Genomic DNA, 17292 nt, shown 5'->3' on the forward strand with positions numbered 1-17292 from the left:
GTACAGGGAACCAAACTCACCACCTTGTGCTTGCCGGGCAGGCGCTTTGCCGCTGAGCTAAATCCCCAGCTCCCCCCACCCCCTTCTTCATAGGTAGAAAGTCCCATTAGATCTTCTCCACAGTATTTTAGGTCTGTCCCTTCCTCTGCAATCTCCGGCTGCTCATTACAGTAAAGTCCTAAATTACCTTGTAAAACACCCCTATCAACTTCTGAGGTTGTTGGTTGAATAGACATGGCATTGCATTGAAAAGACATAACATTACTCCTTTGCTCAAATATCTACCATTTAATCTGACCCCATTTATTGCTACCTATTTTATCTATATGAACCCTCCACCTCAGGGCAATTTGAGATCCTCAGTACTATCTTTTCTCTTCCTTCTAGTTACCTCCCTGCCACGAGTCTTATTTCTGGTCCAGCTGTCCTGATTTGCTTAGCACTATCCTGGCTGTTTTTCTTTGAAAGCTCTACGCTTTGACAAAACCCTCAATCCTGGCAAAAGAAACCTGCTATGTAAAAAACTTACATTTCAGCGAACTGGCTGCTTAACTGTAGCTTCACATCTTCGGCTTCTATTTTATCTACTAGAGATCCAGTAGAGGGTAATTTAAGATTGGATGCTAGAAATATGCCTTTGTTTCCTGATTTCTAATTGTGTCCACACTTTCTCACCCACTTCCTCTTTCTACCTGCTGACCTCCTCCTTTCTTATGAGAGGAATGGAAGGAGGAGATTGGAAAGACAAGTACTCGTCTGAATTGAAGAGGCTGCTCTGTGTGGGACAAAGCAGATGGGCCTGAGCTTGTACTGTCACTCACCAGCTGTGTGATGCTTGGGGATTTCCTAGCCATGTTAAGGGTCATATGTTCACTTTTGTTATTCTAACCGTAATAAAATCTGCATAGCAGGATTGTAATGAGGGCTCAAATCGGGGATACCTAGAGGTTACTCTCATGTATGCTAGGCATAGTTATTATAATTATTATTAAACTCTATTATAAAAATCAGATCAAATTTGGGAAAATTGAGGATTGTGACTTGTGCTTATAAAATTGTGCTTATAACTATATTCTCACATATATGGACGATCTCCTGTGTGGTATGCGTTATCACGCGGGCTTTGAGAAAATATGCAATGTGAAATTTAATAGGTTTTTGAGTTCTTCCATTTCCCTTTCTTACCCTTTTCCTCCATTTTTCTTATTGACTTTCTTCTCATAAATTCAGTATTTTTATTTGCTTTGTTTTCACTTTGAGGAGTGCAGTATTTTAGTCCTCATATTTTTCTTTTTCTTTTTGCTTTTTAGAGCAGAATATATTTATGGGGGAAAAAGCTTCTGTCCAAGAGAGAGACGGAAGGGAACCCAAGGGAGTTGCCCTATATTTCTCCTACATAGACATAAATCGGATTTTTTTCCAAGTATATCTGTATGGCAATATGCCAGAAGTAGAAAAATGATTAAGATAAAGTGTAAATAGAAACTTTTTCTTCTTTTCTGCAAGAGAAATATGATTTTAAAGTGGAACTTTATTATATGTAGCTATACATGTGTGTAATTTACATATATATGTATATATTGCTAACTACTACAGAAGTTTTAGAGGGAGTGCTTTACATGCTTTGTACATATCCATTTTCTGCGTGTCTTCTGTATCCATGACTGTCATTCCCCTATTTTAGTTCATTTATGTCCTTATTGTTAAAAAATCTTTCAGTCTAAAATTATATTAGTAGCTTTTTCTGGCTCTTACATTATTTTAGAATTTTCTTCTTGGTTTAAATGTCATGTTTTGTACAGTTTGGCATTTTTTATAACAGCAGATGATTTTTTTCCTGTTTCTTTGATTTATTATAAGAATTCAAATGGTAGTTTAACTGTTTATTAAATATTTCTTGAAACAAATTCTTCTTCACTTGAATTCTAAGGATTTGGTTTTCTTTTTTCTTCACAATTTACCCACTTAACTTCTAAGTTTATGAAGTATGTTAGTTAAGTCCATTTTATCTTTTCTGGCAGTCAGACGTATGAAAATGATTTCTGAGAATTTAAAATTAAAGAAGTAAAAGCATTAGAGTTTCAGAAACTTCCAAAGCTTAGAATTATTATTATTAATTTTGTAAGATTGGGTTTCTTTTTTCCACTCAGTTATGCTTAATGAATAAGACGATTCCTTCCCAATGAATACTTTTTTTAAAATAGGTGATCAAGTGGTCTGGATCGGATACTATGGCTTAGTGTATAACCTGGTGAAAATGTCATGGGAACTTCAGGGTGATGTGGAGGAGGATGGATTTGGAAACATGATTTGGCAAACATTACAAAAAACAAAGGATTATGAAAAAGATGCACGGATCCTAAATGCAATACATATTGCCCAGGTAAGATTTTTTTTTAAAACCCCATCTGATCAATCAATTGGTACTTATATCAGGAATCACACTTGTCAATGTCTGTGAAAAGAGGAGTGTTCTCTTTCAGTTTTAATGGCACAACATTAAGAATACTATTGTTAAATTTACTACTGACATATTTTTGTTTAGAGATAAGCAGGGTAATCTCTAATGGTGGCAGAAAAACAGATCTCCAACGGTTCAACAGAAACAATAAACAATAAATCTAGGGAAAGTACAGACCAGCAAGCAATGATTCCAACATAGAAGTCCTATTTGGTGGAAAGTTCTTATAGACATGGAGTAGACATCCTAGAATGAAGTAAGACATCAAGCCCCGATTCTTTCTTTTTTTAGAAAATCTCGTGAAGAAGCTTGGAAAGTTACAGAAGTTCTAATGGGCAAAACATATATATTTAATTTGAGGTCATTGCTAGTATGGACAGCGGAAGAGATGTGCAGAGCTATTTGCACCTTGCTCCTAACATCTGTCAGAAGAGGCAGACTGTGGCTAAGATTCAAAACAGAGGGATAAGGGACTTCGCTGTGGTTTAGCTTCTTACGGTGCAAGGAATCCAGAGATCTGTGCTCACTCTCGAGTGTTTCCTCCCTTCCCAAGCTCAGTGGGCAGAAATACCAGGAAAGCTAAACAGCCACAGCACAACACTGCACTAGCAAAAGGCAACAGATGGCCCTAACATCAGTGATTTCAACATAGAAAATGCATAGGTAAAGGTAAAAGTTGCCGTACTGGTTGGCCCCTTAGTTTGCAGACTCTCTTCCTCTCTTCAAAGCCTGTTTGATACTTGGCTTGCAGACAGAACATGTATCACCTAGCATTTAAAATTACAATTTAAAAGCTTAAATTTACCAAACAGGAGGACCATATTATTCTAATGTTGTAATATGGTAATGACGTACTTAACAAATATCTCATTTAAAGATGTAGACAACAGAATCATTTGTTTTTTTAAATTTGTCCTGATATATAAATAAATTTGTCCTGATATATAAATATTACATATTAATGAGGAAGACGTGATGTTTCAGCACATGTATTCACTGTGTGAAGTTTAAGTCAGGTAAAACATACATATCTATCTTTTCAAACAAAGCTACCATTTCTTTATGAAGGAACCATTCAGAATCCTTTCTTCCAGTTTTGTGAGATGTGCAGTGCATTACTGACATCTACAGTCACCCTGCTGTGCACCTGCACCCCAGAATTTCTTGCCCCCGAGTAACTGGAATTTAGTGTCTAAACTTTTGCCATCCTTGCTCCACCCCAGCGTTACTTTTGTTCAGTTCAAAATTCCAATACATATTGGAGATGTACAATATTTGTATTTGACTATGTTTAGGATTAAAAAAATATTTAAAAATCAATAACAAAATTTTTATGTTGAATATTTTAAAACATTAAAAGTAACAAAATGATAAATAAAATTTGGAAATCAATTGGAAATTAAAATATGCCTTGATAAATAAATATTAGTAACAGGAAGAAATTAATTAGCCCATTTGTAAGGCTTAGTTTTCTTATTTTGCCGAGATGAACACTGAGGCATCTATTCATAGGCAGGGGGAGTTACAAAGGTCACGTAGGAGATAGCGAAGTCTAGCAATGGTGACAGAACCTAGGTCCAGGTTGCCTCCATGCAAAATGTCACTTGTGCTACAGAGCAGCAAAGTGACCTTGGGCATATTTGTCTTTCAGTTTCCTTCATTGGAAGTGAAATAAATAATGGCATGTAATGAGTAACAATGTGAGGTATGAGTTAGTATTATGAAGAACTTAACATTTTTTGCAAAAGAAATAAAAAAGTCAGGGTGATAAAAGTTGCTGTACTCTGAAGTATATTACTTCTTAATGTTTCCAAAAATTCTGACTTCCTGTTGTGTTGCTATAATGAAGCTGTAGGATGTAGGAAAGTTTGCTTTTAATCAAAAAGTCCCATCAGCTAATGTTGATGAATTTCAGATGAACAAAGTAAAATAAAACTGCAAAACACTTTGAGGAAATAGTAAACAAGTAGGCTACTAAATAAGCAGGTGAAATTCACTGTTTTTGTGCTGACTTCTGTCTGGTGTTGCTAATGGGGCAGTCTGCAACTCTTCATGAAACTGTTGGGCAGCAGGCTTGAAAAAGATTTACTTACTTTCATGGGGTAAACATGAGGTGAGATCCCCTAATGATTTTATTCATCTGTGTTATGGCTTGTGACTCAATGTACCCCTAAAGCCTCATGCAGTCATGGGGCAGGCTTCTAGAATTTAGGATTGATCCAGGGGCCAACACTGGGATTATGTGTGTGGGTGCTATACCTGCACTGGTGGGTAGCCTACACACTATATAAGGGAGGGAAAGAGGTTTGTTCTTCTCTGCCATTCCTCCCTTTTCGCTCTTGTTGCTTTTTGCTATCTTCTGCCACTATGAACTGTTGCCCTCTGCCATGTGCCACTCTGCCTTGGAGCCAGCCAAATATGGACTGAAACCTCCACAAACTGTGAGCTAAATAAAGCTTTCCTTCCTTAATTCTGAGCGTCAGGTATTTTGTCTCAGCAATGAGAGAAAAGTAACTAAGACAATCTGTTTCCAAATAGTTGAGGGGGAACTTCATTTATGTGGGCATGGTTTTTACCTTGCTGAATTAGTCTTAGAGTTGGGTATACAAATTACTGAAAATCTATGTGTAAAATTCTCATGGTCCTTCAAGTTTCTATCTTTGGGCACTGAGCACAGGCAGCCATACTGATGCCTGCCAGTGTTGCAGTCAGCTCTGTCCTGACGCTGGAGCTCAGAGGGAGGAGTTGGCTTTTGGGAACCGTGACTGTTCTGCTCTGGTCTTGTACCTTTTGGAGATGTTTGTAAGATGCTGAGCAAGCATTCTAATTGGCTCGGGTTAACATGTTTTCTTGCTGTTACTGTTGTGCAGCATTCTTATTAGTAGCAAATTAGTTCCCTTTCAAAAATGTCTTAATTTGTATAATAGATTAGTTATCTAGCTTGTTTTTATTGTCCAATGTTTTTGGCATTAGACAATATAAGTGGCAATTGTGGTGTTATCCACAATGTCTTTTTTCTTAAGTTAAAAATATATTTTATAGCTGCTTAATTTTTCTAGTTGTGATATATACATATATAATTATGAAATTAGCTATTAATTCATAAAATACACATATGACTTTTCAGTGATAATTTATCCATATAACATCTTCTAATATTAAAAATTTAATCATTTCTACTTTTTACATCATATTTTAAGGCGAGTTAATTTGTTGTCATTCTACAGTACACTTTTTCTATCATTGAAAGTTCTGATTTTTTGCTAGCTTTCACAGATTCAATTATGTAAATGTTCTTAATGACCTATTTTCTAATAAAAAGGTCAAAATTTTGGCTAATTTCTAACAGATATAGCGGACGACATGCATTCATTTCCTCCAATCTTATTAGTTTTTCTGTTGTTGTTTCTATGATTCAATCAATTATATTATTCTCCTAGCTTATATCTATTTTTACATGATACCTCAAATCTCCAGTGGGTCATACTGGGACTAAAGCAAATTCAAATTTGTTGCTTTTATAATTAGAATTCTATTTATATGCCAGTATTCAGGGCTAATCATTTGGTATAAGATGTTCTTCTCTCCTCAAAATTTTAGTAAATATCTATAGATAATTACATTTGAAATTCATAAGTCAATCAGACATAGCAAATATATTTTAGATATTAACTGTAAGCAAAAATCTCATTAGTTAAGTAGTCAGCTCTGAGAAAAAAAAATCAATGAAAGCATAACCATTACATGTGCTAATTACTTTTCAATGCTTAGTTAGAAGACTTGTAAAGACAGTTTTCATGCATTTTAAATAGAAAGTGAGTGAGGAAGGCAAGTTCTTGGGGAGAAAATATCTAACAAATTTCTAAGCCATTTTATTTAGGCATAGTAAATATTTAATAAGAGAAATAAGCTTAATTTGCATGAAATAGACTGAAAGGCAATATATTCTAGACCTATTTTAGATAAATATTAATTGAAGTAGAGACATTTGGATTATTATAAAACAATATGTGATTTATAGGTGTACATGATAAAGTATTAAGTGGTGGCATTGAAGTAATTCTTGAATTCTTTGACATTTAATTCAGTTTGAATTCTCTTACTGTAAAGACACTATAAATAGGCTGTTATATATAAAAGTTTTCACCAAAACAGTAAAATAACATTAAATAAACATTTATTTATTGAGTGCTGAGCAAGTATATTCACCCTTGTTAGTTTTATGTAAGATGGAAAGAAGTTTCTTATATTACTGAGATTCTTATTGTATTTTTTTTTTCTGGTATCAGGAATCGAACTCATAACCTTGCACTTGCCAGGCAGACCCTGTGCCACTGAGCTAAATCCCCAGTCCTTCTTATCGTATTTTAATACATACTATTCAAGCTGGAAACTTAAATTATAAATTTGATTCAGAAGGCGAAGTGAAAAGATCTAAGGGAGCATCTCTTATGTAAGGAAATGTCACGATCCAAATAGAAGCAAGAACAATATATATAAAAAAAATCATAGATTGACTTTCCTACTTGGGAAATAGTTTGAATTGATCAGTAGTGGACACTGAATTTGAAATACAGTATATATTTAGATTACCAACATAAGGTGGTAGAGTTTTAGGTTATTGCATAAAAATAGAAACGCTTAAGTGAAAGAATTAATGTTGAGTAAAAATTGTCAGTTCTACTTGAATTTAGTTGTTCGGTAATTGCATTGAATAAAACTTGTATGTATAATTTCCTTTTACCTCTTTTACAATAATACATTTCTGCTTTGGAATATGCAGTGTATTGTGAGTAATTGTCCCCGGTTTATTCGGAACTCCCTTTATCTGCACTCTTGCACGGTTACTGCTACGCTCAGCTCTTGACTTGGCCATGTCACTTGATTTGCTAAGTCATATAAGCAGAGATTTGAAAAATGCTCACATGCTGAGGTGTGCCGTGTTGCTGTGTGGGAAACCTGTGACTGCGATGTCAAAGAGCCAGTCACCCAATTGGACGATGAATAACATGGAACAAAACAAGCCATCCTAGCTGAGCCACTTTCCTCCCCAAGATCAGCTGGTCCCCAGCTAACCTAGCAGCTGACCACAGCTGCCTGGATGAGCCCAGCTGGATCAGAGGGCTGAATAAATGGGTTCTTAGTCTGACAGTTCAATATGAATGTTTATTCTTTCCATAGTTATCATTTGTAAAAATGTACTTATATAAAAACTAAGACTTGTTAAATATTGACTATGTGACATATTTTAAGCATTCTCTGTATTAATCATTTAATACTCATTATATATACAGGCCATATATAAATATATATCTGTATATAGTGATATAGAAATGGAAAGTTTAAGCGAGGACTTTTACTTGCCTGTGGATGGATGCATGTAAAGCTGGCAGTACTGCTTGGATTCAAATACATATGCAATATTTCTTTGGCCAGTCCTCTTAAGCATTCTGCCCAGAGGTATTTTTCCCTGTACTTAATTCTTGAGTAATTTTTAAAAAGGCATAAAAATTCAAATGAGTATTAATGAACATCAAAAATAGGTTAAAAGGATTGGTAACTTCGTATCTAAGTTCTGGGTGCTATGCTTCTAACTTCACTGTACTTCTCTTTTTACTTCATCTTAATTCTCACTTACCCGTTATTTTTCTACAGTATATGTGGTACTCTGTGACTCTGAAATTTTTTTTTTAAATGAAATGCTAAGAACACACACACAAAACAATGGAGGTTAAAGTTAGGATCATAATCATCTGTGAGAATATGAGAAAACCTGAAAAGATGAAATTGCTTTTCAGAATCATTAGCTGGGGCTGGGCAGTTGAGAGGGGGGCTTCCACAGATTGCTGCACAGCCAGTCTTGTCAGTGTACTGGGATGGGATAGCTCATTTTGGTTTAAATGTACATTTTTCTTTCTTTCTTTTTCTTTCTTTCTTTCTTTCTTTCTTTCTTTCTTTCTTTCTTTCTTTTTTTTTTTTTTTTGTTTTTTTGAAACAGAGTCTTACTATGCAGTTCAGGCTGGCCTTGAGCTCACTTTGTAGCCCAGGCTGGTTTCGAACTTGCGATGATCCTCCTGCCTCAGCCTCCTGAGTGCTGGGATTACAGGGGTGTGCCACCACACCTGGTGAAATGCACATTTTTCCAGTACAGTATTTTTTCACTTTTTATTCACTACTTGAATTTCCTCTTAAATGAGTTGTCAACTCAAAAAATCAGAAAACATTTTTTTCTTGAGTTTTCCCATAATTTTTTGTGAGTTTACTATTAGTAGCAGTATATGTTTGTAATACATAACCATTACATTCTTTTAGTGAGTTGGCACACTTACTATATATCCTAATCATTTTTTAATTTTCCCTACTCCTTCTTTCCCTCCCATCTACCACAATTGCCAAATCCCCTTCCATAACCACATTGTCTACTTTCTGTCTATTTTTGAATTACTCTTTAAATTATTTATATTTTTGGTGTCTGAAGTAACAGAAACTATACAATATTGAATTTGATTTCTATCACTTAGAATTATGGTCTCACAGTGCATCCATTTTCCTGCATTTTTCTAGCACAATAACATGTGTCACTTCTGATATTCTGTTGCCTGTGTTTATTTCTTCTTTTGATAGACATAAAAACAAACAGAAAAGAGATACACATTAAAATGTACAGTTCTGAATTATCAAGAGACTTTGTGAGATCCTCTCTCAAAATAAAAATGTTTTAAAAAGGTTTGGGATGCAGATCAATGCAAAGGCCCTACCTTTAATCCCCAGGAATGCAAAAGGAAAGGGAATATTTTATAAATATATTTTGAAGATTTATGCATTGTCTTTATACCTCTAATTATTATGTTACTCTCCCTAAAACTAACTGATTATAGTGGCATATTAATATGTTCATACAAGAATTTAGAAGTACTAGTCTTTTCTGATTCCCTTAAATTCTTCACAGCTAATTATTCAAAAGGGCTGTTTAAAGACCGGCTGGCATCAGTTCAGGTCTAATCTTTCTGCGTTCCTGTACTTATGACTTTTCTTCTGTTTTTCCTATGTGGTCTAACTTGCCTGAATTCCCCAACTAAACTACTCTGCTTCCATGCCTAATTTCTCTGAATAAAAGAACACACACATTAATATATGACTTTAAAGCTGCTTCCTTGAGGAATTTATATAATAATAGTAGCTTAGAATATGTCAAATAACAATGGCAACATATAGAAGATAAGCCACAATGTTTCAAAAGAATGAACAGGCTGAATCTGTAGCTATATTTTAGATAAAATATTATGACTCTGTTAAAACTGCATTTTCTTAGAATAATCCAAATATTTTCTACACAAGTTATCTTTTTAAGTATGCTTAATCTTACAATAAAACATGAGCATAATTCACTCAGGATTTCTTTATATCTTTCTATGTTTGGCATTATCATAATGACAGTATTTACAATAATAAAACTTCAAACGTTGGATACTTGTTACTATATGTCCTTAAATTCCTTCATAACATGCTCATTGTCAGATTCCATTGGGCCAATTTATAGTATTGTCCTGTGATACCACTTCAGACAAGTTCTGTGGTATAAATAAGTTAGGAGACAGCTATTATCAGTATTTAAAAACAGTGTTTGGGACCTCCCTCATTCCTCCATTTGAATAGAAGGCATTTAGAAATCGCAGATATAGTGAAGGCTCATGCCGTTTAAAGCCCCAGCAGTTTAATATAAAATATGTATTCCATTCTTATTGTAGTTACTACAAACGACAGTGTTTATACCACAACCGTTTTTGTTCACAATTCCTTGCTCCCCAAACTGTTGTTCATGTAAGGTAATAGTGCATTTGTATTACCTACACAGACTATAATGTTAATATAGTATATAACACTGTATAACACATATTATCTAGTATATTGTATACTGTTTTATAATATATAATAGTGTTACAAACTACTGTATATCATAAGGGGGAGGAATTACTTTTAAAAGATTGAGTATGCTTATGAAATATTTGTGGAAATAAGGAGGAACTTTTGCTTTAAAATAATTTTTATATGCTTTAAAATAATTTTGATAATTATGTTTTTTCCAGAGAAGAAAATACAGTTTTAACAGAGTCATAATAATTTATCTAAAATATAGCCACAGATTCAATGTGTTCATTCTTTTGAAGCATTGTGGCTTATCTTTGATCTTTATATGCTTTAAAATAATTATGCAATTCATGTTATATTTTTAAACTTAATGGTAAAAGTTGTATTCAGTACCTTAATTAATCTAGATTGGTATGGCGATTACTAACTGCATTCAAGGATATCCATTCTTATCTTCTATTTCTTTTACCTGTAATAACATTCTATCATGTACAATTTTTTATACCTCTTCAGAAAATTTGATGCTTGTGGAGATTGGAGGGGAGGTGAGAGATTTGTTAAGAATATTTGAAATGAAAAACCATCCTGAGTAGATCCAGAAACATGAGGCTTTCATGTGACAAATTCAATATAAACTCAACTGTTGCCTGAGTATTTGGGAAGGAAATAAAAGCTGTCATATACTCACAGTGGCATAATAAACAAATGTTAATTGATGTGCTTTGTTTGAAATACTTCCAGGGAGACTTGCAGTGAGCAAGGTTTTCCTGTATAGGCAATTCAGCAGCATATGTTAGCACATGCAGGAAAAGTCATCTTCTATAAGTGCTTTCTGCCATCTGGCATATGACCTAAATATCTAAAGAAATATGTACAGCTGAAATGAACTGGTGATGTTATTCAGAATACCTTTGACTCATCAGGTAAAGCTCTTTGTGGTTAACATTTCATGGTGAGGTTGTTAAAGTAAAATTTGTTTTTATTCTTAAGGATATTTGCATACTCCCAGTGTATTTTCCAGAGAAGAAAAACAAACAAAAAAAAAAAAAAAAAAAAAAACCAAAAAAAAACAAACAGCATGAGTAATCTACATTTTCTCATCACCTGTCTCTCCCCTTCTCTGTGTGTGGCTTTTCTCCTGACATAAATGGAAACTCTGGGTGTAGAAAAGGCAGTGTACTTTAAATATTTATCCATAGAATGCCAGAGTAACAAATACTTTAAGAAAGCAAAAATAATATTTGTAGAGCCTTTACATGACATCAGGCACTGTGCTAGGTTTCTTATGTACATGAGTTCTTAGGCTCTACAGCTCTCCTACAATCATCATCACACATATAGATCAAAGATGTGAGTCTCAATGAGATAAAGTAATAGGCTGGTGGTGGATGGACCGAGTGAGCTTTTCCCAGAGATTCTGCGATGTCTATTGTTTCATATTCTCTCTAATATGAAATATAAACAAAGAACCAACATTTACTGAAGGACTTCTGTATGCTAGACACTGTGCTAGAAAATATATTCAGTTTTTGTGTTTAACCTTTACAATTCTGTAAAAGGGACTACTATTGTCGTTCAAAATCGGCAATAAGAAAACATGCTCTAAGATGGTTAGGTGATATGTGGGAGATCATACAACTGACTATTCATTAAATCAAACTTTCTCAAACTCTGTTGTACCTACAAGGGGAGGGCTTGAGTTATTCATTTAAAATATGCTTCTTTATCATGAAAATGACATGAAGGGTCACATTTTTAATATTAAGGAATTACTCTTGCTGTTCCCCTTCTGAATTTTATAATTCTGGTAGGAAATAATCATTTGGGACTACCAATGAGTCACTTAAAATTTGAAAGTTAAAAAGAGAAACCTCTTTTTCCCCAAAACAAGTCAAATATTCCTAGCTGTAGTATTACTTCAGGAAATGTGGGGATATCTTTAAAATAGGCAATAGGAGAGAGGGAGAGAATTTACTGTAAAATATGCTTTTGGTGTGTTTGCTATATTTCTCTAATTATTGGTGGAAATTTGAAAACTTTAGAGAGGATTTTTTTTCTTTCTTGCTGCTACCACATCTTCATTTCTTATGGAATTCACCCTGTACTGTTTTATCCATCTTCTTGCTGCCACCTGCATTAATGCTGTTTTTCTTAACCTTCTTTATTCCCAGTCCAAAAGCAAAGTGTGAGCATCTGTTCTTGCCTGGGGTTAGCATAGGTGTGTAAGAAAGATAGCCTTTAAGAATAGTAGTTCTCCAATTTTAATACTGAAAGTATAGGTTGACATGAATGTTAAAAATTACCACTTTTTAAGCACTTCTATTGGATATAAAATCTGTGTCATAGTAAGAACTTGAACAGAAAACAGAAATTTTTAATTTTACACAAAAGTATCACAAACATACATATGGAAGTGGTATGAAAAAGCAAACAAAAAATATGCTTTCATTTGCACAGAATATTCAGTATTATATGCCTAATGCTTATGTAATTATTTTTTGTTGCTTTATTTCTTTCAGTGGAGCTTCACAGATAAATTTGAGATTAATACTATGTCTGTGATTGTAGATGTCACAAATTAAGCATGATATTCTTGTACTGTAATCTAAAAGTAGACTATGCACTATGGATATGAAATATTTTTTCCTCTCTCAAATACAATGATACTATGGAAAGTTAAATACCTAGAAAATTATGGGAATTTCTCTCCATATTTAATAAAAAACTTATCTTTTGGTATCTCCGCTGAGCAAATTTTGGAGACGGGAAGGAGTTTAAAAAACATCTCATGTAGTCTTTTAATGAAGAGTGTTGGAAACTCATGGATTAAATAACTTATTCCATGCATAACCAAAGTTTCCTAAGCATTTTGGCCAAGAACTTTTAATTCTGCACATTAAACTATGCTACTTGAAAACATCAACATAAGTAGTTATTTTAAACCTAAAACCCTGTTCCTAATAACCTAAGGGTTCTGGGAGGATTTTGTAGAGATTATCTGAAGAAAACTGCCATCTGAACTCGAAGATGTAAAATACAGTATGCTATAGCTTTAAATAGCTTTATGTCATTAAATATGGATATCAGAAGTTCAAATTTAGTTCTTAATAAATGTCACGTTTCAATAATGCAATATCAAAGAAATGCCTTAATTTTTAGAGTTTACATAATCATCATTAATGTTCCAATTATAGTTTATGTGCTGCAGAAGTGAGCACCATAATCATCATTAAAAAAACCAGGCAGACTCATACCTAATGAAAAGGCAAATATTTCCATGTGGTTGAAGGTGGAGTTTGAGAAGTCCATTGCCAGCCTGCATAGGGAAATTATGGACTTGAAATCTATTGTAATGTGTAGCAATTAATATCTTCTGTACATGTCCTTTCAAGATGTCATGACATAAGTCTATGGACAGATGACATTTAAGCCTCTGAATTGTTATATATTAGAATGAAGACTTTAAGAGGGAACATGACAACAGAGGTATAATCATGATCTGATTTGATACATTTGGGAACATGAAAGTAATGACGCAACCACAACTGTTGCAGGGCAGAGGCTGGGACTTTTCTTGCACTGGTATAGGAGTGGATACAAAGGCCAGAGAAGTGTGCTCTGGCCATGTGGACGGAACTAGACCCCTTCAGCCTGCAGCAGTCCATGTGCCTTCTGTGTCTTGAACTCAACTGGGAGCCACTAGATGGAGCCAGCAGTTGCTCTGCATTCTGAGCTCGGTTGGCTTCTCTCTAAGACGGCTCCCAGCCAACTGCCCTCTTCTGCGGGATGTCTGAACCCAAAAACCTCACCAGCCACTGCAGTGTCCTCTTTACCCACTGCTCCATTCCACTGGTGTGTTTCTCCATGGAAGCCTCTAGGGTCACCAGTAGTCCCTATGTGTCTGTAGGTTTGAGTTGCCCCTCCCAGTTAGTGAGCCTAGGCTGGGGAGAAAGCACTGTCTAACACCTCCTCCTTTTTCATTCAAGTTTCTCTCTTCATCGTGCTCACAGGCTTCAGTTCTTGCTTCAGATCCTTCCTGGGTTTAGGGGACGCACTTCCCACCTTCTTCTCTTCCTCATGTTGCTATATTCCAGTGTCTGGGCAGCAAATCTCATAGAGGCTCTTTCTTTGCTGCTCACCATTCTGCCATCTTCCTGGAAGAATCTATTTTATTATTTAAAATTTTTTTTTCACCTTATTCTTTCCCATTCTCTTTGGATTTCATAGTAATGTATATCTGCTTAGCTCTCTTTTACTATTTTCCTCAACACTTTCCTTTACTTCCTAGTTTCCATAAAGAGAATATAGTGTACTGTACTTGTTCCACTTTCATTTCTTCAGAGATTTAATAGTCAATCTTTCATTAGTAATTTAATTGACTTAAGGATGATCTTAGGATATTATGAAGAGCTATATGAAGATGGATAATGTTCAATAAACTTTTAAAAAATGTAAATGGAAATAAAGATCATCAAACTTTGTTATGAGAGAATGAGTTTCTAGTACAAACATACTGAAATAGTAAAAAACTTGTAGCATGTGGCATTTTACTTATATCTTCATTTATTATTTATAATTCCAAGTAGAGAAATTATGCCTTTAACTATTTAAAAAGAAGTACCTAAAGATCAATCAAGAACATTATCAAATATAAATAGAATATTACAAAAAATAAAGATTGCCTAAATATTTGGGAAATTTTTAGAATCCTTTTTTTATTTAGAACATATTCAGTTTATGTAGTGAACCATAACATGATACTCCATTTATATGCACATTGGTCATGTTTTTATATATCACTTAAAAATAAATTTTAAAAATAAATGGAAATCTGAATTCTATAGCCTCTTCAATTTAAAATAATTGAAAATACTTTGTTTCCTACTGAAAAATTTTGTTATATGCAAATATTCTTTTCACTTCAATGAAGTTTTAGACTGTACACAAAAAAATGGATGTCTGATTCAATAAAACAAGTATTCAAGTGATTGCTTCATTTCTTATTAAATCAATAGTATAAGTAATAATGAAACTATTGCTGGCAAGTGTCTGAAATGTAAAATGTAAATTTTATTGTTATATTTTCAAAATTTCAAGGTTGGATGCACTGATATTGTTTATTTTATGAAATCCTGTTGATTTTAAAAATCAGTTTGGCAGGTAGTTTTTATAAAGGTTATTTTCATTCAGAGGGAAGAATGCAATATTAATACAAAGTGAACATACATTTTATATTTTGCCTAATAATATCTTTTTCCTCTCATTTAATTCTACTTCAAATGGTTCTTTTTTTTTTTTTTCAACAGGCTGAGTTAAATGACCGAAGTGACCCTTTCACTAGATACAGTAGGAAAGTCCCGTCAAAAGCAAAGGAAGAGGTTTTCTCCAAGTACATTGGCTGGAGAGTTGCCAATGCACTTTCCAAACTCTTGTTCCCGCCTCCAGATGTCCGTGTGCTTCCTTTGAAGAAACCAGCAGTACAACAGGATCAAATGAAATATCTAAATAAAAAACAGGAATCCACGAAGAGGGTTCTACATTTTACTGTTAGGTAAGTCAAGCACTATTAGTTCTATTACCTCAATACATTACACTTCAAAATCACAAGTCTTACAGATAATCATGTCACATTATTTAATTGTTTCTCTTGTTCAACTCAGATCCTCATTGTATTACCTCCTAAATAGTTTATCCTAAGCAAGATACTACCTTTTGAGAAACTGTTTCCTCAAGGATAAAAGAGGTATTATATAATACAAAATAAAGTGAATGTAATTCTTGTGGGAATTATGTTACATGAAAAATTCTCATTCAATATTCAAAATTTTAAGATTGTTTTCTGTACACGTATATATGTGGATACATATTTAATGTGTGCTTAAATCATTTTAGAGTTTTGAATATAATGAGCTTCCAATAAATGGTAGGTATGAAGATATTTATTGTATTTTGTATTTCATTTCCTTAAAAATGTCTTTAAATTTGTGCCTAATGATTCCAGAGCTTTGTACTTAGGAAAGATTTATTGAAGTGAATATTTTTAAAATTTTCTTCAACTTCTTAGAATCTTTGCTACCACTTAAGATACTTTGACATTTTCCATACTGGCTCTTTTCCAGCAGGTTACAAAGTAAATGAAGAATCACTCTATTGGTGTGTAGCACAGGCTGTTTTTTATATTTGCAAATCTTTCATCAAAGTTTTATTTAAGGTTTAAATTTTTGGTTGGTTAGCCCAATTCCCTTTAAAGAGTATATTATGTTATGTAGAGTCTGACAAAAATGTATACAGCAGGAAAAGAAAACCTGGTATAAAATCTTAGTACTAAATTTATTGAGACATGAAAAGATTAATACAAATTATCTTTGGCCTTTACAATTATAAGAGGTGCTCAAAGTGGTGGCCATTAGCTTCCAGACATTTATTAGTACAGCAAACTTCCACCGTGTGCACACATTTCTTTGCAGATTCTATTTTCTTCTGTTGATTTTGAGAAAATCAGAATGTAGTCAGAACTTTTGATATTTTGAACAATTCATTTTTGGAGTGTGTTTGTGTTAGATTCCCATTGATAGTTGTTAGATTGTACTTTGATTTCTACTTTGCCTTTCCTGATATACTTTAAAAAAAAATTATACCCGCTGTATCTTGTCCCTGGCTTAGAAATGATATTGGGTTTTGCCTTTGTATCTTCTTACCATCTAAATATTTTATTTCTGGACTAGAGGAATTGAATCCACTGGGTGAACTTAGCTGGTCTAAATAGCTGCTGATAATGTCTGTAAATTTAGATTTAACAGTGCATTTTACTTACATTACTGAACATATACTTTCTTAGGCACTTATTTATTTTTCAGTTGATTAAAGTATTTTGGTTTTTAAAATGTCTGCCAAGTTTTAAAAAAATATATTGTTTTCCTGTCCATGAATGAGAAGTAATTTAGACGAACATAAAAATCTTT

At 33.7% G+C, this 17292-nt stretch overlaps 1 protein-coding gene across 6 annotated transcripts in view; it reads left to right on the forward strand.

Annotated features, from left to right (window-relative positions):
* The window catches only part of Tmem232 (transmembrane protein 232), a 224949-nt gene that overhangs the window by 99911 nt on the left and 107746 nt on the right, over positions 1-17292 (forward strand). For all 6 annotated transcript variants that reach the window (XM_005382170.1, XM_005382171.1, XM_005382169.1 and 3 more), the window contains 2 exons: positions 2205-2383; positions 15637-15881. In XM_005382170.1, coding sequence (XP_005382227.1) covers positions 2205-2383; positions 15637-15881 — 424 coding nt within the window. The remainder of the gene's footprint in view (positions 1-2204; positions 2384-15636; positions 15882-17292) is intronic.

This window comes from Chinchilla lanigera, unplaced genomic scaffold, assembly GCF_000276665.1.
Source record: "Chinchilla lanigera isolate Chin_1 unplaced genomic scaffold, ChiLan1.0 scaffold00017, whole genome shotgun sequence".
Taxonomy (NCBI): Eukaryota; Metazoa; Chordata; class Mammalia; order Rodentia; family Chinchillidae; genus Chinchilla; species Chinchilla lanigera.